At 37.0% G+C, this 25,745-nt stretch overlaps 1 protein-coding gene across 3 annotated transcripts in view; it reads right to left on the bottom strand.

Annotated features, from left to right (window-relative positions):
• LOC150102033 (rab GTPase-binding effector protein 1-like) overlaps positions 1-25,745 on the bottom strand; it is a 555,334-nt gene that overhangs the window by 320,373 nt on the left and 209,216 nt on the right. For all 3 annotated transcript variants that reach the window (XR_016549014.1, XM_090400151.1, XM_090400153.1), the window contains one exon: positions 15,862-15,985. Coding sequence is in view for 2 of the 3 variants with exons in the window: in XM_090400151.1 (XP_090256277.1) it covers positions 15,862-15,985 (124 nt within the window). In the remaining variant the exon portion in view is untranslated. The remainder of the gene's footprint in view (positions 1-15,861; positions 15,986-25,745) is intronic.

Raw genomic sequence — 25,745 nt, forward strand, 5'->3', positions numbered from 1 at the left:
CTACCAAGGAGGGGGGGGGGGATGGATATGCGGACATCAGTGAGACAGATGAGTGTAAGAATGTATATAATGTACCCGAGCCAGCACTAAGGACAAAAAATGGGAATGGGTCATTTAGAATAACACATCAATATAGGGGTGGGACTAAGGGATCACTGCATTTCATGTATACTAATGCCAGGAGTATTGGGAACAAGAAGGAAGAATTTTTGGCCTTGATTGGCTCTTCCTGACCACAGGTTATTGGCATTAGTGAAACATGGCTGACGGAAGAAGATATAGTTAGTGGGATAGAATGTGTAGGTTATAGTGTGTTTAGGAGGAACAGAGAGAATAAAATGGGGGAGGAGTATTATTGATGATAGCTGATGAACTGCAGCCAAGGAGAATTGAAGTTGTATCGCAGGATAGTGAAAGGAGCTCATTTGAGGCTATTTGGTGTGAGATTGAGACTGGCAGAATAAAATATACAGTTGGGTGCTGCTATAGACCAGCTGATGGAATAGATGGTGGAGATAGTATGCATAGGGAAATTGATGAAATGAGTGGAAGGAGGGTAATTATTATGGGGGATTTCAACTATGGTAACACTGATTGGAAGGAGGAGAGGACACATGTGAGGAAGGAAAAGGATTTTATTCAATTATTAAGGGATAACTATCTGAGACAGCATGTAATTGAAAATACTAGGGGTGTAAGAGTGCTTGACCTGGTAATAGCATCTGAGAATTTGACTGTAACGAATATGACCATGTTGCCACCTACTGGTGAGAGTGATCATAAGGTCTTGACCTGGGAGGTGGCTAAAGGTGTGGAATTTTCGATTAAGACAGGGTATATGTGGAATTACCGTGCTGGCAAGTATGACAAGCTTAGGAGATTGCTTGGATCAGTGCCATGGCATGTACAACTGCAAGGGCTGGACGTCAATAGAGCATGGGAAGTGGTCAAGGAGCATTTACAGGAGGTAATGGCTGATTGTATACCTAGGGTCCGAATAGTAAAACAAGTAGGGGTTAAATGGATGAATAACACCATTAAGCTTGAGCTGCAAAAAAAGAAACAACTGTGGAGGGAATTTAAAGAAAGGGGTGACCTGCAGGCACACGAACGGTATAAAGTGCAGGCCAGAAAGGTAACGAGTGTGGTAAAAAAAAGCAAAATCGGATTATGAAAGGAAACTAGCTTTGCAAGCAAAAGAGAATCCAAAACAGTTCTTTCAATATGCTGCAAGCAAGAAAAAAACTGTATACGGTAAAATGATTTTAAGGAATGACGATGGTAAGGAGGTCACTGAATCAGTCGATATAGTGGAGTTACTGAGTGCGCACTTTGCAAAAGCATATCATCCAGGTGGTGACATTGAAAAAATGAAGGAACCATTAGTTTATACGGGAATAGTGAATGAAGTGGAGGTGACTAGTCTATTACAGAACCTTAATGTGAACACATCTGTGGGATTGGATGGTATACCGGCACGGGTCTTGCGTGAAGCGGCTAAAGAATTATCAGTGCCCTTGACCATGTTGTTTAATCTGAGTCTCAGGTCTGGCTTAGTCCCGAAGGTGTGGAAAGAGGAGAAAATAGTTTCACTGCATAAAGGAGGATCCAAGACTATGGTTGCAAATTACCGACCGATCAGCATTTCAGGAGCCGTTGTCAAGGTCTTAGAGAAAGTAGTCAAGGGAAAAATACAGGAATGGATTGATGAAAACGAGATACTGTACAGGGGACAGCATGGCTTTGTGAAGGGTAGATCATGCTTCAGTAACTTGCTCAAGTTTTATAACAAGGTGACGGCTGAACTGGATAAGGGAAATGGGTTTACAGTGATACTGCTGGACCTGGCAAAGGCATTTGACAGGATACCACATGGAATACTAATCCGTAAACTACAACATATGGGAATGGATATAGGGTTGGTGAGGTGGATAGGTGGTTGGTTGATGGAGAGATATCAAAGAGTAGTTTATTCAGGATTAGAGTCCAAAAGACGGCCTGTGACTAGTGGTGTAGTGGTGTGCCGCAGGGTTCTGTTCTTGGACCACTGCTGTTTAATCTGTTCATTAACGATATAGGGAAGGATCTAAGTGGAACAATTCATTTGTTCGCTGATGATGCAAAGTTGGGTAGGGCAATAGTAAATGCAGAAGATGTCAAAGTCTTGCAGGATGACTTAGATAGATTGGAGTTCTGGGCTAAGGAGAATGGATGTCAATTTAATGTGACAAAATGTAAGGTTATGCATTTTGGGGTGAAAAGATTAGCACCAGTATACCACATTGGTGGAACTGTACTCCAAGAGATTGATGAGGCCAGGGACTTGGGAGTGTTGGTGGATAGGGAGATGAAGTTTAGGGGGCACACTGCAAAAGTAGCTAAATCAGCTCATCAACTCACTTGGTTGTTGAAAAATATCTTGAGGAGCAGAGACAAGCAAGTTATTGTACCTCTGTACCGAGCCTTGATAAGCCCTCATTTCAACTACTGTGCCCAGATTTGGTCACCTAGGTTCCTTCTTGATGGGGAGGAGACGGAGAGGATCCAGAGGCGAGTGACTAAGATGATAACAGGTCTATGGAATGAACCATATGAGAACAGATTGAAGATTTGTGGGTTGCAGAAACTAGTTGATAGGCGGAGGAGGAGAGATATGATTGAGACATTCAAATTGCTAAAGGGATTCTATAGGATTAATTCAGAGGATATTTTTGAGATCAGGACTGGTGGTGGGAGAACTAGGGGACACCTATGGAAGCTGGGCAAGAGTGTGGTTATCAGGGGTGTTAGAGCTGGGTTCTTTACTTTTAGAGTGGTAAATGAGTGGAATAAGCTGCCAGAGTCTGTTGTGGGTGCTATGACGGTGAACGAGTTCAAGACAAGGTATGATAGATACTGTGAGAATGTAATCGCATAGTTGTGTGGACATGATGTTTAGGGCCTCCATCGATGAGTCTAAGGACTCCTGGAGTCGCCCGAAATAATAATAATAATAATAATTTTGCCATTACTCCTAAAGAAGTTCCAAAAGCCAAAATAATGGCTTCCATTGAACATGAGATATACGACCAACTTCCAGCAATAGCCAATAACATTCGATTAACATGGCCAACATCCTAATCCATTCTAAGCCACCCCAAAATAATATCTCACCTAAAGAAATCATGGCTCTAAAAGAGCTATGCAATAATAACCGGTACCATAACCAAATCAATATATAACGTTATGAAACATAACGTTATATACTAAATTAAGTATATAACGTTAATCAAGACTAAATCAAGACTTACGTCGCATTGGCGCCATATTCAAATCTATGAAACATAACGTTATATACTAAATTAAATAACGATGTGATGGATACAACAGGATATGAAAGCAAAATGCACCCACGTCTCCAAGACCAGTCAACATATCAAATTATAGATAGAGATCCCACAAACTCACAAAAGAATAAGGTGTGCAAGATATTGAACAAAGTCACTTCTGGCCAAAAGAATACGTCGCATTGGCGCCATATTCAAATCTATGAAACATAACGTTATATACTAAATTAAATAACGATGTGATGGATACAACAGGATATGAAAGCAAAATGCACCCACGTCTCCAAGACCAGTCAACATATCAAATTATAGATAGAGATCCCACAAACTCACAAAAGAATAAGGTGTGCAAGATATTGAACAAAGTCACTTCTGGCCAAAAGAAACAGTCAACAAGCTCAACGCCCCCCCCCCCCTCCATGTTAAAACACCCAGGATATATGGAGCTCCAAAAATTCACAAACACTTTACGCCTTATTGTAAACGGTCCCACAAAACTTGCTAAACATTTAGCCAAACTACTAGCCACTTGCACAAACAATTCTCCCTCTTTTGTTAAAAATTCTACCCACCTAAAAAGTAGAGCCTGTGTAGCTCAGTGGATGTGGCGTTTGCACACCATGGCGATTGGGTGCACGAAGGAAGACTTGGTTTCGAGTCTAGTCGGCGACTAGAGGATATTTTTCTAAGCCTTTTTTCGACCAGTTCCCGAGTTAGTCAATTTCTGGCACGGGCAAGCGTGTTTTTCCTCCCGGAAACTTGGGTTTTTCGTCCCGTAAACTCAAGAAAATCGACCGTAGAACCCACATTATTCAGACATTAAATATATTGTGTTAGGGACCACGATATGGCGGCACATTTGAGCCATCTCTCTTCACTGTGTACCGCTTAATTAGTGATAGCCTTGGGCCATCTATCTCTGATTGGTACCAGTGGAGATTGAACTGCCCACGCAGTCTCCAAATGTTAGATAGGGATAAATGGCGTCGCCTACTCCAGTATACGGGAATAAAAAGGCGTTAGCTGATTTTTTTTTTTTTTTTTACCTAAAAAGTATTTTAGAAAACCTCACCTTAAAAAGTTCAGACTTAATGGTGAGTTTTGATATCACCTCATTATTCACAAATTTACCATTAACTGAATCTCTTAACTTACTCAATTCACAATTTCCACTTGATATATTTCAGCTATTTAATTTCACAGTACAGGCAGGTTATTTTACATGGAAAGGGAAAATATACAAACAATTAGATGGGACAGCTATGGGATCTCTCAGCTTAACCAACTTCTACATAGAACATCTGGAAAATGCTAGCTATCAACACAGCCACTCTCAAACCTAGTTTCAGGCTACACTATGTTGATGATGTGTTTGCTATTTAGCCACATGGCCCAGACACATTGAATACATTTTTAGTGCATCTAAATAGCCAGCACCCTAAAATCCACTTTGAAGTGGAACTAGAAGCCAATCACTGTCCACCTTTACTGGACACACTCATCACACGTCTTCCAGAAGGTTCCTTATCATTCTCAGTTTATAGAAAACCCACATATACAGGAAGATATTTACACAATCACACCATCACCCTTCTCAACAATATGGTATCTTAAAAACACTAACCCATAGAGCTAGAGCAATTTGTTCCAATGACATTGCTCTCACTGCTGAACTTTCTCACCTGCTTCTCAAATTCCTGACCAATGGCTAATCCCCCATAAGATAGATAAAATACTAAATGCCCCCCCCCCCCACACACACACTATCTACCACAGAAGACTATAACAAAACTATCACCATCTCATACATTAAAGGCACATCTGAAAAGATATCTAGGGTGCTTAACAAACACCAACTATGCACTGTATTTAAACCTTATGTGAAATTGGCAACTCTCATCCGTTCACCTAAGGACAGATTCTCTCCTTTATCGCATCCAGATGTCTACGAAGTGCCCTGTTCATGTCATTGAGCCTACTATGGACAGACAGGAAGAACTTTGGACATCTGCTTCAGTGAACACAAAAAATATATCCAACACTTTCGCTATGGCACGTCGGGTCTGGCAGACCAGCTTTGGATACCCCTGCACACACGATCAATTGGAAAAAAACAAAAGTGCTACACAGAAGCTTTTAGAAGTCAGAGAGGTTGTTCCTGGAATCAACAGAAGCCCTGAAACATACTCCAAATCTCAACAAGTATGGCTGTAGAAATCTACCAAAGATTTGGGAGACAGTCATCCTAAGAACAAATTTTTTTTAAACTTAAATGGTGCCTAATTAGGAGTTTAGTCTTTGTGTTGCACACTACAATTACTCATACTAGTCCCACTGTTACATCGGATTGTTTGTGTTTCGCTACTGTAACAAACTTTCTTTGCATGCTCTGAATATGCTAGATATAATACCAGCAAAATATTAGCGTTTAAGTTAATAAATAGTTATTTTTTTTATCAATCTGTGTTCACATCTATACCGTTAAAATCCAATCAACAAAAAGTTATCTAATTGGACAGAAGAATTAAAAAAAAATCTTTATCATCAAAACATCAATTGGTCCCAAGAATTTATGGTGCACCAAAAATACACAAAAAGGATATTCCGTTATGGAATATCCTTACTAATACGGAATATCCTATCTACAATTATTCCATAACAGAATAATTGTAGATAGGAGAGATTCTCCGACCTCAAACTTAGCGAAATATCTGTCAAACCTGATATCAAGACATAAAGGAAAGACAGAATCATTTGTAAAGAATAGCTTACATTTCAATGAAAAGGTAAAAGATATAAATATAGAACCTTCAGATATCTTAGCAAGTTTCAATGTAGTCAGTCTCTTCACCAATGTATTCAGAAATGACACGTTCGATCTACTTGTAAATATTCTACCACTGGACACTGTAGAACCATTCAAACACTGCTTGGAAAACACTTTTTTCATATTTCAAGACAAATATTGGAAACTAAAAGAAGGGCTTGCCTTGTGTCCTCCCCCCCTCTTTTTTTTTTTTCTCCAGCCAACCTGTTTATGAAAAATTTTGAAACTAATGCACTAAAACCTATCAGAAGAAACCAAAAATTTGGTTATGTTAGATCGATGATATTTTCATCATTTGGTCAGGAAAGGTGGATGAGATGACTGCTTTCAAAGATTATCTGAACAACTTGCATCCCAATATATAATTCACTCTTGAACTAGCACAAAAAATTACCTTTCCATGATATCCTTGCCAAAGTAAACAAAGAGGGAAAAAAAGATTATCCTTCTCTGTATATAGAAAACCTATTACAATGGGAAGATTTTTAAATGCCACATCACACCACCATCCATTGCAAAAGATAGACATAAAAAACTTTACGAGACAGGGCATGCAGTATATCAAGCACATCAGTTAAAAGGAATGAAGAACTGTACTACCTAAAACAGAACCTTGCACTTAATGGTTTTGAACCCAAGACAATCAGAAAAATTCTTAATACACATCCTGCAACTCCCTTACTTAAACAGAATTGCAAGAATGTATCCAGAAAATGTCACAGACAACGTGGCGGAATTCTCCGTGAGTACAACATAAAAGCGGCTTTTTTATCTTTATGAAAAATATCAAGATTCCTACATCCATCAAAACCTCCTATATCACCCCCATGGAAAAACCAAGCGTATATTAGATTCACTGCACTTGTGGCATTTGTTAGGTAGACAAGAAAGGAAGGTAAGTAGAGATCCACATGTCTGAACACATAAAAGATGTCAAAAAAAGAAGAGAGAATAAATCAGGCCTGGCATTCGACATAGCCACTACTGGCCAATGAGTACTCTGGGAACAAACAAAAATGTCATATATTGATAACATTTCACAAGAAAATTTAAAGAAGCTTCACAAATGCTTAGGATCCCTACACAACACAATAAAAATCAAAGCTCAATTTTACATCAAGTATGGTCTGCTTTCATCAAAAATTTAACTGCCATGGACCTAGGATATAGCATATGTGATACCACAGAAGGGGATAGCAACGACTAGCAATTTCCAACACGCATACAGTAATGAATTTATCATTTGTTTTCTGGTTTATCAATTATATTTAACAGTTGTGAAGTTATCAAAACATTTAATATGTGTAATTAATGTTAATAGGCTTTTGTTGTGTAAAAACGTTTATGTACCACTACCCCTGATGATGCACCAAACCTGTTGGGATTTAATTACTTATTTTTAATAAACTCCTTATTTATATCACAATGTGGTCTCAATACTGAAAACTTCCCACAGAACTATTTAATCACAGAGACGTATGTGTACATCTTCAAGGAGTCCTCTGAGGTCAGTGACTCAAAAAGCACAGTAAACAGAAATCAAGGAATGGTCCTTCACAACATCAAAAGTCATTAATTAATACTGTAATATTAAAGACCTATCCCATGCCAGCAGAGCTTCCATAGCTCAGTCAGTACAGACGAAGATCTCTGGTTGGAAAGACCTGAGTTCAATTCCTGTCAGTGACATGAGTAACCTTTATCTGGTCTTTTCAACTAAAGGTGAGTTAGCTGTCTAATATGGAGGTAGGTTTTTTCAGCTGGAAACTCAGGTTTTTCATCACCCAGAACAGACAAACCAGCCCCATGAACACACATGGATTACAGTCATGAATACATCCCAGTCATATGCCAGTCCTGAGCCTGGATAAAATTGTGGGGGTTGTGGAACGCAATGGTGACCTACCCTGTAAAAATCTCACCAGCAATACTTTGTGGGCAAAGCCTACAAAGTTATCTACAATTGGAAACGAATGAAAGGGAAAACCAGTTCAACATATGCCAGCAATCACATATGGAGTTTACACAACAATGGAGAGACTGCACGTAACACGTCTAATGTTACTCGTGATTAAACTATCGTTCCAGTCTTTTCAAATTATCGATATTAACTGCCATACAAAATGTTTAATTTTTGTCATTGTTTATTTATTTTAAGCAACCTCCTGATGATAGTGTTAGCAATATAGACAGCAAAATGTGTAGAGGAAACACATCATCATCATCATCAAATTCCTGCTATGTACCCTCAAGGGGTGTACAGGATATGACAGTACTACATGAAAATATTACATCATTACTAACTTCCTATCTACAATTTTCCTCCAAATCAGTCTGTTACTTGTCAAGACTCCAACATTATCAGATCTTATATTTCTATCGTCTAAGGCACTTTGTACCGTATCAATCCACCTATATCTTGGTATTCCTCTGGGTCGTTTTCCTGCCAACCTGGCAGAGAACACTTGTTTTGCTAATCTTTCCTCTCCCATTCTATTTAAGTGACCATACCACCTGAGATTAGCTCTGCTAACGCATTCCTGGATGCTTACAATGTCAAGTTCTTTCCTAATATCCTCGCTTTTAATATGATATTGCCATTGATGCCATCTGTTCACGCCTCTAATCTTTCTCAGGACTCTCATATCTGTGGTCTCTAGTCTTTGGTCAAGTGTTTTACTTCTGACCCAGCTCTCAGATCCATAAGTTAAAACTGGTTTGAACACTGTCTTGTATACAGCTAATTTAGTGTTCCGACTAATTTCTCTCTTATTCCATATGAATTTATTCAATTGACTTCCTACCATACCAGCTTTGTTGATTCTGTTGTCTATTTCCATATTTAATTTACCATCTTGACTAAAAATTGTGCCTAAGTAGCTGAAATGTTTTACTTGTGCAACAGGTTCTCCATTCACAACACAGTTGACATTTACAATGATTCTGCCTATTTTCATTGTCTTTGTCTTTTTATTGCTGACCTTCATACCATATCTATTACAACAGCTATTCAATTTTGTCAGAGAATCTTGCAGACTTGTAGCGGATTTATTTAGAAGTATAACATCATCCGCATAAAGCAAAGAGCTGACATTAACATCTCCAATTTTGATATCAGGTTTAATACCACTTTCCTTCATATAGATAATGAATAACAGAGGGGATAACGTACATCCTTGTCTCACACCAGATTTAACATTAAACCATCTTGCTGTACTTCCTTCAATTCTAACTGCTGACTCACAACTTAAATAAAGACTAAGTATTGCTTGATATAATGCCCCATTGACACCATATAACTGCAGGGTATTGAATAGCTTCTCTCTTGGCACCTTGTCATATGCCTTTTCCAAATCGACAAAACTTAAATACAGATCTTTGTTATATTCCCATGCTTTCTCGACTATTTGTCGTAAAGTGAAGATCTGATCCTGACAGCCTCTATTTGGCCTGAATCCAGCTTGTTCTTCACCAAGCTTTTCTTCCACAATTCTTCTCAACCATTTCTCAAGTATACTGGCATAGATCTTGCCAGAAACAGTCAGTAGGGAAATACCTCTGTAATTTTCACATTCAGTTTCATTTCCCTTTTTATATATGGGTACTATGAGAGCTCTACTCCAATCATCGGGAATTCGTCCCTCTGTCCAGGCTTTCTGAACTATGCAGTGCAGCCACTGTAAGACTTTTATACCACCATAGTTCAGCATTTCTGGTTGAATATCATCTACTCCTGCTGCCTTTCCACATTTCAAGCCTTTGATGGCTTTTTCTACTTCAAGTATGGATATGTATTCCTGACTGCATGCCTGGTCAGTGTTTTTTATCACTGTGCTGTCATCACTGCTTGTCATCTATATTCTTGACCAAGTCCTCCCATGACTTTTGTTTAGCTAGTTTTACACACTGTTTAGCTTTCTTACATTTGTCTCTGTATTCTGTAAGAGTAAAAGCTGACTTATTTGCCAGGAACTTTTAATATGCTTTCTTCTTTTCATTCACTGCCTCTTTAACTTCCTGTGTCCACCAGGGAGTTCTGATTTTTTTATCCTTGCACACAACCTCACCACATGCCTCTCTGGCAGAATCAATCAATGTTTTCTTCAGAGTTTGCCACTGAATCTCCAAGGTTTGATTCCTGTTCTCAAACTCTTTCATTTTCTTTTCAATAATCTTTCTGTATTTTAGTCTACAGTTCACATCTGAGAGCTGCTCAACTTTTATTCGCTTTAAAACTTTCTTACATGTTATTCTTTTCAATATGAAATTCAATTTTATCCTGCTCAAGACTAAATAGTAATTGCTTCCAATTTCAAATCCTCTGTACACTCTGGTGTCCTGCACCAGGGAGAAGACATCACTATCAACAATAACATAGTCAATGAGACTTTTCTTATTCCTAGCCTCTTCTCTCCATGTGAATTTGTGCACATTTTTATGTTGGAACATGGTGTTAGTAATAACCAGTCCATGTCCTGAGCAGAAATCCAACAGATATTTGCCATTATTATTAGCTTTGCTCTTTTCTCCAAATTTTCCCAAAATATTTTTGTATGTCTCGCAATCATTTCCTACTCTGCTATTTAGATCCCCAACAAGGACCAACTTTTCATTTTTCATTGTGTCAGTTGCTTTTTCTAACGCATCAAAAAATTCCTCCACTTCTACCTTAGTAGAACCTTCTATGGGACCATAGGCACAAATAAGTCTCATTGTCCAGTTCCCCATTCTCATATTTGCCCACATTACTCTACTTGAGACTGACTGTCATTCAAGAAGATTAGCCTCGTATTTTGTGTTGAATACTATGGCTACTCCTTCTTTTCCTTGATTGTCATTGCCTGAACATAACATTTTGTATTTATTGCTTAGAAAGATCTCATCAGTTCTGGTCTTTTTTGTTTCAGTCACCCCTATTATGTCGATCTGGTACTTATCTAATTCCTCAGCTAGCTCCATTTCTTTGCCATTCAGGCTTCTTACGTTGATAGTACTGATCTTTAACTCTGGTGATGTTAAGTTGGGGTTTGTTTTCAGATTTGTTCCAGTAGCTGACTTTTTGCTGTTCGCCCTGGTTCCCTGGCGAAAACAACGGGGGCCTTGTTTAACCGGGCGACGCCCCAGCCGGCATGAAATTTTGTCATGTTGTACCATCATTTTTTATTTTGGTTTAACCAATAAGAATACAATTTGGTCGGCTAAATCCCAAATTGCCAGCCCATCTTCGTTCGTTCAGTATCAAAGTAGATACCCAACAGGGTGCACCATGAGGAGGTGAGGATTGGACATTAGGTCAGAAGCCCTGGTCGATTCTCCGCATTCCTTTAAAGGCTATGTGGAGGTCTCCTCTCAGTTATACAGCTTTGACCCTTACATCTAGTATAAATGAACAATTGTTATATGAATTAAAAACCTGTAATTATCAATCAAACCTGAAATATACTAAAACATAAGTAAGTATGAAATTCAGAAAATAATAATGAAGAAATGGATGACCAGCATAATAATCATGTCAAAACATTCAAGCTATTTAGGCATAACGTTTGGTGAAAGAAGGCAAATTAAATATGAAAAATCATACTAAAATAAAATAAACAAAGTTGGTATAGCAGGAAGTCAGGTGAATAAACTTACATGGAATAAGAGAGAAATCATCCAAAACAATGAACTAGAAGTGTGCAAGACTGTATATTCAAATGAATTTTAAGCTATGGATATGAGCATTTTAGTTAGAAATGAAACAGTTAATCAAAGATCAAAAACAGACTACAGATGAGTGTCATGAAAAAAAATTAGGGGACTTAACAGATAACATCACCGGCAGAATCATATTAAAAATGAAGATATTGGTAAGGAATTTGAATTATGTATGTTGGGATTGTTGGCTATTTGATGTTATGGATGAACCATCTAAGGCTAGTATATAATGTCCATTAAGTGTATGTGTTCTTCTGGCTGGTTTGTCTGTTTTTGCTGGATGGAAAACATGAGTTCTCAGGAAGGAAACCTTGCCACATCTGTATAAGACAATGTGCAGGCAGAGCCAATATGAAATTGTATGTCACTTAAAGAGAATGAGAGCAGAAAGTCAACTGAAATAGGAAATTGATAGAAAATGTTAGGACCAAGACCTAGGATGCACTTAATATTTCTCTTAGAAGCCTGAAAAATAACAGATATATGTGGAAGAAAACATTAATAAGAAACTAAACTAAAATTAAAATTAATTATATTGTATCACAGTACAGAAAATTGTTTGAAAATTTAATCCTGAAACTTTTGACTCTTCAGTTGCAATAAAAGGCTATGATGAATGTTCATAAGATGAATTTATTTATTAATTTTTATTTATAATTTTGTTAATGTGTTTCTGAAATAAATTAACTTTATACAAAGACAGTAAGAAATAATTTGAAAACGATTAAATCTAATTTATTTGTAATCATTCTGCTGCATTATTTTTTAGTAGCTAGAACAAAGAGATTTACAAAACCAATCATGGAATAGCACATATGTTATAGAAGTTTTTTTTTTTTTTTTTTTTAAAGTCCAAGCAATTGACAATATAAGACTGTCATTACTCTGCGTGATATAGCCTGCCATTCAAGAAGATTATCCTCATATTAAGTGTTGAATACTATATCTACTCCCTCTTTTCCCTGACTGTTAATTGCCTGAATATAACATTCTGTATTTATCACTTACAAAGATCTCACTTGTTTTTGTCTTCTTTATTTCAGTCACACCTATTATGTCGATCTGGTACTTATCCAATTCTTCCTACCTATCTTAGGTCAATTATCAAATCAAATAATAAATAAAAATCAAGAAAAAAAAATTGCCAGGATTGTGGAAAGAACAACCATACCAGGATGACACAAACTCCATAAATTACACAAATTCATATTAGAATACAACCAGAAGCATTTGTGACTGGTTAGTCAGTATGCAGTTCACCTGTTGTGATTTTTTCTTTCTTTCTCCTCCATAACAATACCGATGTTCAAGACTACTCAATTAGATAATCATTATACATTAATTTTAATTAACCACTCCTCTAGACATAACTATCTAATTCTGTCTTAAAGGTACATAATGTACCACTTCTATGAACTCTGCTGATGAAGATCAATTCAATATTTTTTATCCTAACAGTAAAAAATAAACTTTATGTTTAGTCGCTCTTCTTTGCTATCTTTTAATTATGCCCTCTGGTATAGCCTGGTTCACCCGAATGCCTTATAAACTTCAGCTAAATCTCCTCTCAATCACCTGTTAAGTAAATTCATCACATGACAACTAAACAACTGATGCTTATAATTATTATTATAGAATTCACCTACACATTTATCAATCTTCTCTGAATACTCCTGATTTTCATGGCATCTATAAAAAACCTTAGTAAGTTAAACTGGGAGTCATAATCCAATATTAGTCTGACTAGTCTTATATAACAGTATATTATTAGTTCCTTTCTCCTACAAGTGAAGCATATTTTAATTAATCCTACAATCTTTACTAGTTATATTACCAATATCAGTCCTGAATGTAAATTCTCTATGGAAAAAAAAAAACATTTTTGTATCCATTTAACTTTTCCTAAAGAATGTCCATTCAACATACAGTCATCTAAAATTATCTTCTTACCAAATGATATACTTGCATTTGTTCATACTGAATTTTACTTTCCTTCACTCTTCCAATATTTTAAGATCATTCTGTAAAGAACTTTACATAATTAGCAAAGAGAGAAATTTTGCTCTTCATATACACTATCTACCAATAATTGTCCAGACATTAGCAATTTACAATTGATACCATCAGGCAAACCCTAATACCGGGTATGTCAACCTTTGGCTTTGATCACCTCCTGCACCCTTTGAGGGAGGCTTTCTGCCAATGTGCAGCAGATATCAGATGGAATTTGTACCCATTCCTCTATCAAAGCAGCACTGAGTTCAGCAAAAGATTAAGGATGTGCTGCTGTGGACCTCAATCAATGCTCCAATTGATCTCACAGGTGTTCAATGGGGTTGGAGCCAGGACAGTCATTTAACACCTATCTTTTCATACCATTCCATAACAACTGCAGTTTTGTGGCATTGTTGTCTTAATAGTAACACAGGTCTGTTCCATAAAAACTCCACACTGTAGGCAGCAGCAGCTGATTATCCAGAATATCAAGTTACTGAGCTGCCTTCATGGAACCATGGACAATAACCAGTAGTCCCACTCCAAATCTGAATGCATCCCACACCATTACTCCTCCACCACCAAACTTTACTTAGGCCTCCCTCAAAGGGTGCAGGAGGTGATCAAAGCCAAAGGTGGACATGCCCGATATTAGGGTTTGCCTGCTGGTATCAAGTGTAAATTGCTCATGTCTGGACAATTATTGGTAGACAGTGTATATGAAGAGCAAAATTTCTCTCAGAAATTTCTCTCTGTTATCACACACTGTGATAACAAGCGTTCACCCAATAACAAGCTGCCATCAGAATGGAAACAGGTGAACCTTGATTCATCGCTCCAGAGTACCATTTTCCACTGGTCAAATGTCTAGTTCATACGCTCTTTGCACCAGGCCAGATGAGCCACTTTGTTCATGGTTGTGATGTTTGGATAGTGTGCCACTGCTCTTCCATGGAAACCCAGTAAAATGGAGTTCTTTTCATATAGTATTAGTGCTCGCCATGGTGTTACTCTTGAACTCATCACAGACTGACTGTGACAATTGTAGCTAGTTTTTGCACGCCATCCACTTTAACAATCTCTTCTCCCTGTCAATCATTTTTGGCAGCTGCCCTGAGTTTTTCCTGCACTAGTGATGCCAGAACATCTCAATTTGTTGATCACATTGCCAACCATTGATTTTGGATGCTCCAGTGGCAATGGACATGCCACCAATGTGACAGCCCATGATGACACCTCTCTTTTGAAGTCAGTGAGTTCACATTGTGTTGCCATACCACCTGTATTCAACTGCTAACATTGAAATACTGCTTCCTACTATCTGTACACCAGTTTTTATGTTATTAACAAACCTGGAATGTTCCATAACTTCAAATAAAAGGGGTGTCCAGATAATTATTGGTATGGTATATAAATCATTTATAAATATATTAAAGAGTCTAACACCAAACCTTCTAGTATTACCTTGCTCTAACAACTTGATTTCAAGGTACTCTTCTAAAGCATTATTTCCTGTTGTTTATCAGTCAACCAATTTCCTATCTGCCTGACTAGGTGATCATCAATACCCATTTCATACATTTTAATCAGTGGGTTCTTATGTGGAACACCATCAAAGACTATGTTAAAATCTAAATAAACCATACCATAGCCATTAGCATGGTTTATTTCTTTCATAACTTCATCATGAGAAAGCAGGTTTGTTATAAGCAATCTCCCATTAATGAAACCAGTGATCCCTATCAAGAATACCTTGAATATGATAATTCTGATAAACTTTTTCATTACTTTATATATTATTACCAAGAATAACCTTTGGTCTCTAATTTTTCCACTTTATGTGATGAAACACACTTGCAAATTTCCAATCAGCACTAACTCTTCTCGATATCAGTGATTCAACTGAAGATGATCAAAGTGGATTAATTAACCATTACATGCATTTGTTTACTACCAATATAACAACTGGCAAACTGAAAAAAAAAATGAACAGATTTGTTTGAAACAGCTACATACCTTCCTCATACTTTCTTCTAGATTTTCTACGCTATCTCCTGAAGAAGAAGCAAAAGGAATTGGACTACTGAGTCCACCCACTTTCTGTTTTAATGATTTGGTAACTACAGCCAGCACACTTTCCCTATAACAAAACACATTTAAAAAAACCTAAATAAATAAATAATAATAATTATTTAAATAAAAAGTAAATAAATAAAATAAATAAATAAAAAGTACTAAAGTATTAAATAAAATAATGGCACATCTATCAGTCAATAACTTTATGAGCTTTGTGCAATGCAGATCCACTCCATGCAGGTATTCAAACCAAATCCAATGGTTAGAATGGCTAGTTTCCCACAGTCTGCTATGTCTGTTAATTGGATATATCTTGTATAAGAAAGTTTTGTAATATATTGTAATCTACCAGTGTTCTCAGGATGCACATATGAAATTCCATAGCATTACCAGAAAATGTTTAATGTAAGAAAAGGCACATTCTGTGTAGAACATGCTTTTAATGGTGCCACACTTCTTTTTCTTTCTCATCCATCAAATGATGGGTTGAGTCCCCTATGTGCAAATCTTTGCCATCAGTTGGTTGTTATTTCTGTCATCTCTGAAGCGCAATAATTATGATCTTTCCTTCAAAGAGTAGCCAAGTTCTTCTTAGTCTACCTCTTGATTGTCTTCCTCCTATGTTTCCATTCAAGAGTATATTTTGTAATCTTTGAAAGGACATTCTCTTGAGGTGTCCAAACCATCTTAATTGCTGTTTAAGAATTATAGCCATGATATATTCTCTGTAGTTTGACTTATTTGTTTTGCATTCTGACCAGTTAGTCTTATTTATTTTTCCTAAGCATTTCATTTCGAATGCACTGATTTTCTGTATTTCTTTCTGACTGAGTTGCTGTAGGTATAATAATGGGTTTTATAGAGTTTTAGTCTGAAGCTTTTCGAAATGCTGTTATTTTCCCATATTTTGGTTAATTTATTTATATTAGACCGTTCTTTGTTAAGTCTGTATTTTACTGTTTCTGTATTGTTGAGGTTCTTTGCCTTTAGATAATCCAATGATTTCTTAACAAAACTGCTTCTTACATACTACTGAATGGAAATGGCATGCACATGCACACAGACTTTCCCAAGATAATCATTTTTGTTAATTTTATTTTAAAAGAATACAGTTTTGTTAGGTCAGCAATACATTATATTGATATAAATGTTTACATTATATTGACTCAAAGTATTATATCAACAAATATAAGCCAAATTGAAGTAATCTTAGGTGATATGGTCAATTAAACAGAAAGGGGGAATATAGGATAGCAAAGTAGATATTTGATAGCAGGTTGGTTGGTTGAGTTAGAGTTTATTGGCACAAGGACTGCAAAAGTCATACTGTGTGAAGCCAAAACTTACAGCAGCACTCAAGGTAATAATAAACAGTAATAAAAATATCAAAAAGCAAATTTTAGAATAGTTGAGCAAACTTGTATCCACATATAAATAGAATATATGATCAAATATTTTTGTATAAATTATTTTAAAATTCAAAAACTTCCTGCAGTTTGTCTGAGTCTGATAAGATCTCCTTGAGTAGCCAGCCAGATTAGTGAAACATTAATTATTTTTTAAGTAAATGCCAGCATTCCACAAGAATATGGTGCAGAGTAAGATGCATGTTGTATTGTTCACATAGGTGGGGCATCAGTCCTCAATAAATACAAGTGTGTAAGATGACTATGACCTATGCAGAGACTACCAATAACTTCATAACTTCTGTTTCTCCACTGAATTGACTGTCAATGCTAAATTATTATTATTATTATATGAGCACTCCAAAGAGTCAAAAGACATTGCAGAAGATCCACTCTATCCATTAACACAATACCTAGTGTACATTCCTAAAACCTATTCACTGTTGGCATGCTCACAACTACTTCTGACAATCCATTCCAACCATTCACCACTCTTCAAGAAAAAATCTAGTCTGTATACTCTTACTAACCACGCTTTTGAACAGGTTCCAAGTATGACCTCTTGTTTTCTCCTTACTATCCATGTATTGAAAAATTCCTTCTCTGTATCTTATAGTGACTCTTTAGCAACTTAGTTTCTATCATATTCCTTCTCCTCTACCTGTCAGCTAAATCTGCAACCCACACACCTTCACTCTATCCTCATAGAAAACATTCCACAGACCCGTCACACACTTGGTCACTCATCTCTGAATCTTCGCCACCACCACCTCCTAATCCCCAAGAAATGCAGGTGACCAAATCTGTGCATAGTCAATGTGTGGGCAAATCATAGCCTTACAAAGAGAGATAATGACCTCCTTATCTTTAATTGTCAATGTGTTCTTCAACATCCAAGTAATCCTCTGAGCTATTTTGCCAACTTTTGCAATATATCCTCTGAATTTCAAATCTCTATCATCTTCGTGATAGAGATTTTCACACCATCACCCCCAGATCCCTAGCCTCATCAATTTCCTGTAAACTAGTACCATCAATATGACACGAGGTGTAATCTTTTCATCCTGAAGTGTATTACCTTGTATTTACAACACTGAATTGCCAACCAATGTCCTTTGTCCACATTGCCAAATTATTTAAATCATCTTGTAAGATATCTACACCACCTATATCAACTACTGCCTTCCCTAGTTTTGGATCATTAGCAAACAACTGAATGCCCCCCCCCTTCTGTTATATCATTTATATACAAATTCACAAGTAGTGGTCCTAGTACAAAGTCCTAGGGTACTTTAGTCATCCTCATTTGCCTTGATTCCACTCCACACACCACCACCCTCTGATGGATGTCTATCAGCCACCCTGTTTATCCATGCCACCAGCCTTGTATCCATTCTCATTTGCTCCAACTTATGTAATAGTTTTCCATGTGGTATTCTGTCAAATGCTTTTGCAAAGTCCAAGGAATACTTTTGCATTCCTTTATCCAATTCTGCTTTCATCTTATTATAAGACGTGAATACATTAATGAGGCAGGACCTACCTTTTACAAAGTCACACTACCCCCTACAAAGTATCATATTCCTATCCACCCATTCCTGAATTTTACTTTTAACTAACTTTTCCAATACTTTAACCACCACTCCAGAGATTCTAATTGGTCTGTAATTTGCTACTTCTGTCTTAGAGCCATCTTTATGTAATGGAACTATCTTGCCCTCTTTCCACTCCCTTGGAACCTTGCCAGAGTCGAGACTTAGATTAAGCATCTTCATCAAAGGCACTAAACTGTTCACTTGCACATTCTTATAGCACATGAGCAATCATACCATCCAGACCCATTGCTGTATTCATATTGATATTTTCCAATATACTGAGTACATCCTGTTCATCTATCTCAATGCTCACATCATCTCTGTCACTTCAGTAACTGCAAAGTCACCACCTTGATGATACACCATTGCAAAGTGATCACTTAGTAACTGAACTATTTTTTCTGCTTCTGTCACTTCCCTGCCATCAACTGAGTAAAGTTATCTTTTCATAATCATTCTTTCTCTTACTTGCCATATATCAAAACAAATTCTTTTGAATTTACTATGGCCTACCTAGCTAATTTTCTCTTGAAATCTGATTTAGCCTTCCTTACCATACTATTTACCCTTCTTGCTTGTGCTTTATACTGCTCATGGGTATGCTGATCACCATGTGGTTTATATTCCTTCCACATACTTTTTTTTTCCCAGCTTCTGCTTTATATTGCTAGTCATCCACTTATTCTCTACTCGATTTATCCTCCTGATCCTGGGTATGCACTCTGATACTGCTTCGTTCAAACAAACCTTGACCACTTCCAATGCACTAATCACATTCATTCCATGTAGTTTCTTATGCCATACATAGTACTGCTCCAAGTTATCATAAATCACAAGCTTTATAGTTCTGCATAAATCTTTTCTTGACTGAAATTTCCACACATTGAGCAACATCACAGGATGAGACTGTATGGTCACTTTCCCCAATCAGAGGTAGAGTTGCTACTGCAGTTATGGATAGATCTTCTGATGTTATTATCAGATCCAACACTCTCAAACCCCTGGTGCCTTCCATCATGTGTTGTTTCGGGTAACTGCACTCATTGTGCTAATCTGCTGATGCATGTTGTCCACATTTTCTTCTGTATATTTTTGTCTTATTGGCCTCTATATCATACCAAACTCAAATTAACCATTTCCATCAGATCTACAATCTTCCTTAACTTCTATTTTTGTTGTTTGAAGTTCTTCAGCTATCGTTAATAATACCCCTACCTCCTATCCTACTTCCTCTATCTTCTCTAAAAATACAATATACATTACATTCTATCCCTCTAACTACATCATTCTCTGACAGCAAGGTCTTGCTGAGGCCAAGTTGAGCTGACCAATGTCAAAAACTCCTCTTCTTTATTTCTGCTGCTTCAGGCATTCATGTACATGCATTTCAACATTCCCTTGGGCCCTCAGTTATCCTTACATGATGTCATTACCTGTCCATTCTGATTCAAAACCTGGGAATCTGCACACAGCTATTCATAATCATTCCTGAGGGGTGGCTAGACACATGCTTGATTGCTCCCCCCCATCTCTAATTTCTCTGATTTTGACCTTCCAAACTCTCACTGAACACTTTTCCAAATAATATCTAACTCCAAAACCATTTAAGTGCAGTGTCCATCAATCACATACAGGTCCTTACATCCATCAAATTCATTCGACACATCTATAAACTGCATGCCATTCCTCCTGCACAATCTTCTCATTGAGTCATTGGCAATCATGGCCATTCTTCTCAATTCCATCCTATCATACTGAGGCAGCAGACTCACAATCTTTACTTTCTTATTCTTCATTTTTGCTTCTTCTAACAACTCTTTCATATCTTTTCTCATTGCATATTTCTCGCCTTTAAAATAATTTGTGCCTGCCAAAACAATTAATTCATTCGCTTCTTCCTTCTGCAAACACAGCTTCACTAACATCCTTTATCTTCGCACCTAGAAAACATGCTTTTGTCACTTTCTCATTCAGTATACTTCTTATCATTGAATCCCCATATAATACTATCTCTTTTCTTCCAGTTTCTCACATTTTTATGCTTTTTCCATTCACTCTTTTGTTCTTCCTCCTCCTGCTGTACCACATGCCAATTGCTTCTCCAGTTGCTCGAGCTCACATTTTGCCCTGTGAAAGAGTCTACATAAGAATACAATTTCTTGCCATGCTAACATCTCATCATCCACATTAATACTTTCAACCACTTCCTTCAAGCGCTCGTTCGTATTTTGTGCACCACCATCATTCACTGCTTCTGCTGCATTCTCCACAACACTTAGACAATCATGCCTTATATTCATAATACAGTCACTTCATACTTTCGCTCCCAACACTAAACTCGCATTTCTTATACTCGCTTGTGAAACATCTCTGACAAATATTTTCTCCATTCTCACTCTCCTGCCACAAACCATTCGTTCTCGGAAATGAATACATTAAACACACGTTACATCGAAGAAACGAAAAACGTTTCTGAAAGCATATCATGTAACAGTTCACTAAACAACACAGTCAAAAATAAACAAAATATACCAATTATATATAACAATATTGCTAATATCTACTAAAAAATAATGACTTAGACTCACTCATTCATTCATTTCGTATGGTGATTCAACAACCGTGAGCCCCTTTTATGGGGAGGTACGGCACCACCTCAATTCCCCCCCCCCCCATTTTTATTCTGGCTCAGGACCAGCATAGCTGACAATTCAGACATATGGCTGGAGGAAGTGTCTTAAGTATTCCTGACTGTATCCGCATGTGTTCAAGGGGGCCGGTTTACCTGCTTGTGTGTGTGGGGGGGGGGGGAACCCTGCTGTCCACTCCCAAGACTGACTAACTTGGCTATGGCTGAGGGAAATCCTTAAGCTCCTCACGATGTTGATGGGAATCGAACCTAGGACACTCCTTCCCCACCCAGGCATGTGGTTGCGAAGCACATAGCTACTAGGCTAACCACACGGACATGACAGATAAGCAACACATGTACGGCATCCACTACTAAGGATAACACTAGTGCCCTCCAACTTCAGGCTTAATGTAGTGCAATTTGTTTGCCCATGCTTCCTGCCATTGGATGATTGGATTTGATCTTATGAACTATTTTACTCTGCATAAGGGACTGAAACCAGTATGCAGAAAAATTATCAGCTGATCTAGTGGCTGCATCTGCAGTTTCATTTCTTTCAATTCCAATGTAGCTGGGAATCCAGCACTGCTCAGTATCAAAATTAAGGACCTTCAAGTTGTGCAGAAGGATGCTGAGGATATAATATACTGAAAGGTGGACAAACAAATGGATACTGGAGAGGATCAGTTGAAACAGAAGATATATTGAAAGGATGGAAGGGGGCTTCTTAAAAAAGTAAGAGAAGGTCAAGTTTCTGAAAAAAGAGGAAGGGGTAGACTATCAATGAGATGGATGGATGGTGTGTCTAGAGCGAATTATCATCAGAGAGGTGAAGCCTCCAGATAAGCATACAAGACCACCTGGAAAGGACTAGTGCGGCTGATATCAAGCATCTGACTGACCATACAGCATCTGATGATGTCCAATGAATAGATGATGGATATTTTGTGCAACAGTTGTAAAACCTCGCAAAGCACTTGACGTGGACTGTACACGTGAAACAAGATGACCATATAACTTAATGAGGCTGCATAAATCATCACTTTTGGCAGAAGTTTTCTTTATATGCACAAGCTGAATTGCATGCAACACAATAAGTGGAATCTGATTTAATATGATAAAGTTAGGAAATTGAGCAGCACAACCAACAGTGGTCTCCGATTTTGAAAACAGTACAGATAGGAAGGAAATTAGAGTATTCTGCTCTGCGTGTCTTAAATAACTGCATGTAGAGAGATGATGGCATTCCTCTATGGCAACCATGCCATGGAGGAATGCTGTTATGTTTGGTGCAGGTAATGTTTTCAGCAATCATGCAAATAGCTTGCATAATCTCTTTAACATGCACACCAAAGGAACATATGTCAATCTGATGTGTGTGATATTGAGCCTTCCACCAATGCAAAGAAAAGATACTAGACCACATAGGATGGTCTGAAAGAGATTTTTTAGAGCAGAGCTAGTTCATTCGCTTCAACATAGAGACTGAGTGGGGCAATGTGCAAAAGTACCACTAGATATCATATGCCTTGATGATGGATGGGATCCAACCATCGCAAGCTACTATACCTTGAAGAAACATAGACTTGAGACACATAATACAGCTTTGACAGGATAGCAGGAAGAAGACCCAGAGGAATACCAAGACCTATGTGGGCTGATGCAGTTAAAAGTGCTTTAGAAAAGCAAAATGTTAGATGTGACCATTCTCTGAAATTATTTTGGGTAAGTGTTTTTGATAACTCTGCTGTTTTCTTATAGATGTCTTATAACTGAATATGTATAAGAAAACAGCAGAGTTATCAAAAGCACTTACCCAAAATAATTTCAGAGAATGGTCGCATCTAACATTTGATGTGATCCCTCTTGTAGTCTCACTACCTTTTTCATTCTACCTCACCTAACTCTGCTGTTTTCTTATAGATGTCTTCAATTAACTGAATATGTATAAGAATAAATTTCAAAGGGGGGGGGTTCCAATAGGCAACATTTGATGAATAGGGAATGTGTGTTCATGTATTGGTATTTATTTTCCAGCTAAAATAAAATTTCTGTAGACAAAAACTGATTTATATACCAATGCAAAGTCTTAGTGCAAAATCCAACTCTACAAATCGGGTATTATTTGTTGAATATCCTTTTTTATAACATGTCATATGCTTTCATCAGTCTTGGAGAGTTTTCATTATATCAGAAAACCAGATTGCTTGTCATCTTTTACATTCTCTCTCCTTTTTGAAAAACCTCTTGTACCATTCAAACACAAGTTCTTGAAAGGACATCTTCTCTGTCTTACATAACAAATTTAATGTTTCGGAAGACATTTTCTTCACTTTCACAACAAATCCAATGATAACTTAGTGTTCAATATATGTCAAATTTATTACTTTTTTTTTTCAAGCATGATATTGACAAGTAAAAAAGAATTTATTAAAATTTTTAATATGCCAATACATCAATATAACCAATTGTAAGTGGTGGTAAGGCTTATATGTTGGCAATTTATAACTGTATTTTTGATGTAAATTACAATGTATACCTCTTTTTTCAACTAAAATTAATTTAATTAAAAGTTCCCATATTTCAAAGAATGAACATGAGGACTTTGTACTAAGAAAGTATGCACTTGTATATAAATCAGTTTTTGTCTACAAAAATGTTGTTTTAGTTGGAAAATAAATACCACCATATGAACACACACACACACACACACACACTCCCTATTCATCAGATGTTGTCTATTGGGACTTTTTTGAATGAAGAAACAGAAGTAAGGTGAAGTAGAATGAAAAAGGTAGTGACACTATGAGAGTGAAATTGTCAGAATGAAAGATTTGATGAAACAGTTATTCAAAATGAAATGAGGAATATGCACAGTGATATTAGATGTTTACTAGAAATAAAGAAAAGTGTGCAAATGAATAGAATGAAAGAAAAAAAGGGATTAAATGGGGTAATGAGTGATTTGAGAATAGGAATGTATGGAGATTCCATTGTTAGAGGATTGGTTAATGAGAAACCATAAGGTCTGCTATCCAGGAGGGAAATGAGCAAGATAATTCATTCTTTGAACAAGAGGAGAAAATGAGCAAGAGAATTGATGGTGGTTTTCGGGACAAATGATTTAAGTAGACAAGGAAAATGTGAGGGAGAATGTCAGGAAGCTAGTGAGGAGAATGAAAGATAACAGTATAGTGGGAAAGATTGTCAGTGTTGCCGAGGTATGACACAACAGCATCAATGCATGAATGTATTCCTAAGGTCAAAGGACTGAATAAGGTAGGTGTAAAATGGATGAATGAGGGGTTTAAACATGAAATCTTGAAGAAGGCATTTTGGAGGCAGCAAGATGAATAATGGTAATAATCATAAAAAGTATAAAGAACAAGCCAGGAGAGTGACAAGAAACGTGCAGCATGTGCAGAACTGAACAAATCAGGCAAAGAAAGCCTTAGTTTTTTTTTTTTGATATGTGACAAGGAGAAGGAACAATGACTATGACAAGATGATGTCAATGGAAGAAAATGGTAGAATGATAACTGATGCAAAGACATCGCTGAGTTATTCCATGATCAATTTATAAGGGTGTTTCATCCTTAATGAGAAACTAAAGTTTAAATTTTTAAATAAAATTTATCTCATGGATAAAATCATGAGAAACTTAATGTAGAGGACAAAGGAGAGAATGTCTTAATTGTGAGTGCGCAGGAGATATTTGAAGAAATAAATAACCTTGATGTCGATAAGGCTTTGATGACCCATTTTTATGGGAATGTCTCAGAGAACTGGCAGTAGCATTGGCATGCCTGTTTAATAAGTCTTACAATAGCACAGGTTTCATGGGAGTGGAAAGAAAGTAAAATTGTTTCACTGCATAAAGATGGTGATACGGCTGTGGATACAAACGATAGGCCAATCTGTATATCTGGAGAACTAGGATACAGAAATGGGCTGATAACAGCAGTATTCTCTGTGATTATCAGCATGGGTTTGTTAAACAGAGATCATGTTTTACTAACTTACTTATGTGGTATAACAAGGTGACAAATGTCTTGGACAAAAGAGATGCACATACAGTGGTATACTTGGATTTTGCAAAAGCTTTTGACAGACTGCCACACAACAAGCTGTTAAATAAAATGAAACAGATGGGATTGGATAACAGCCTTCTAAGTTGGATCAGTGATTGGT

This window comes from Typopeltis vanoorti, chromosome 11, assembly GCF_054136105.1.
Source record: "Typopeltis vanoorti isolate ZY-2024b chromosome 11, IOZ_Tvanoo_1.0, whole genome shotgun sequence".
Lineage (NCBI taxonomy): Eukaryota > Metazoa > Arthropoda > Arachnida > Uropygi > Thelyphonidae > Typopeltis > Typopeltis vanoorti.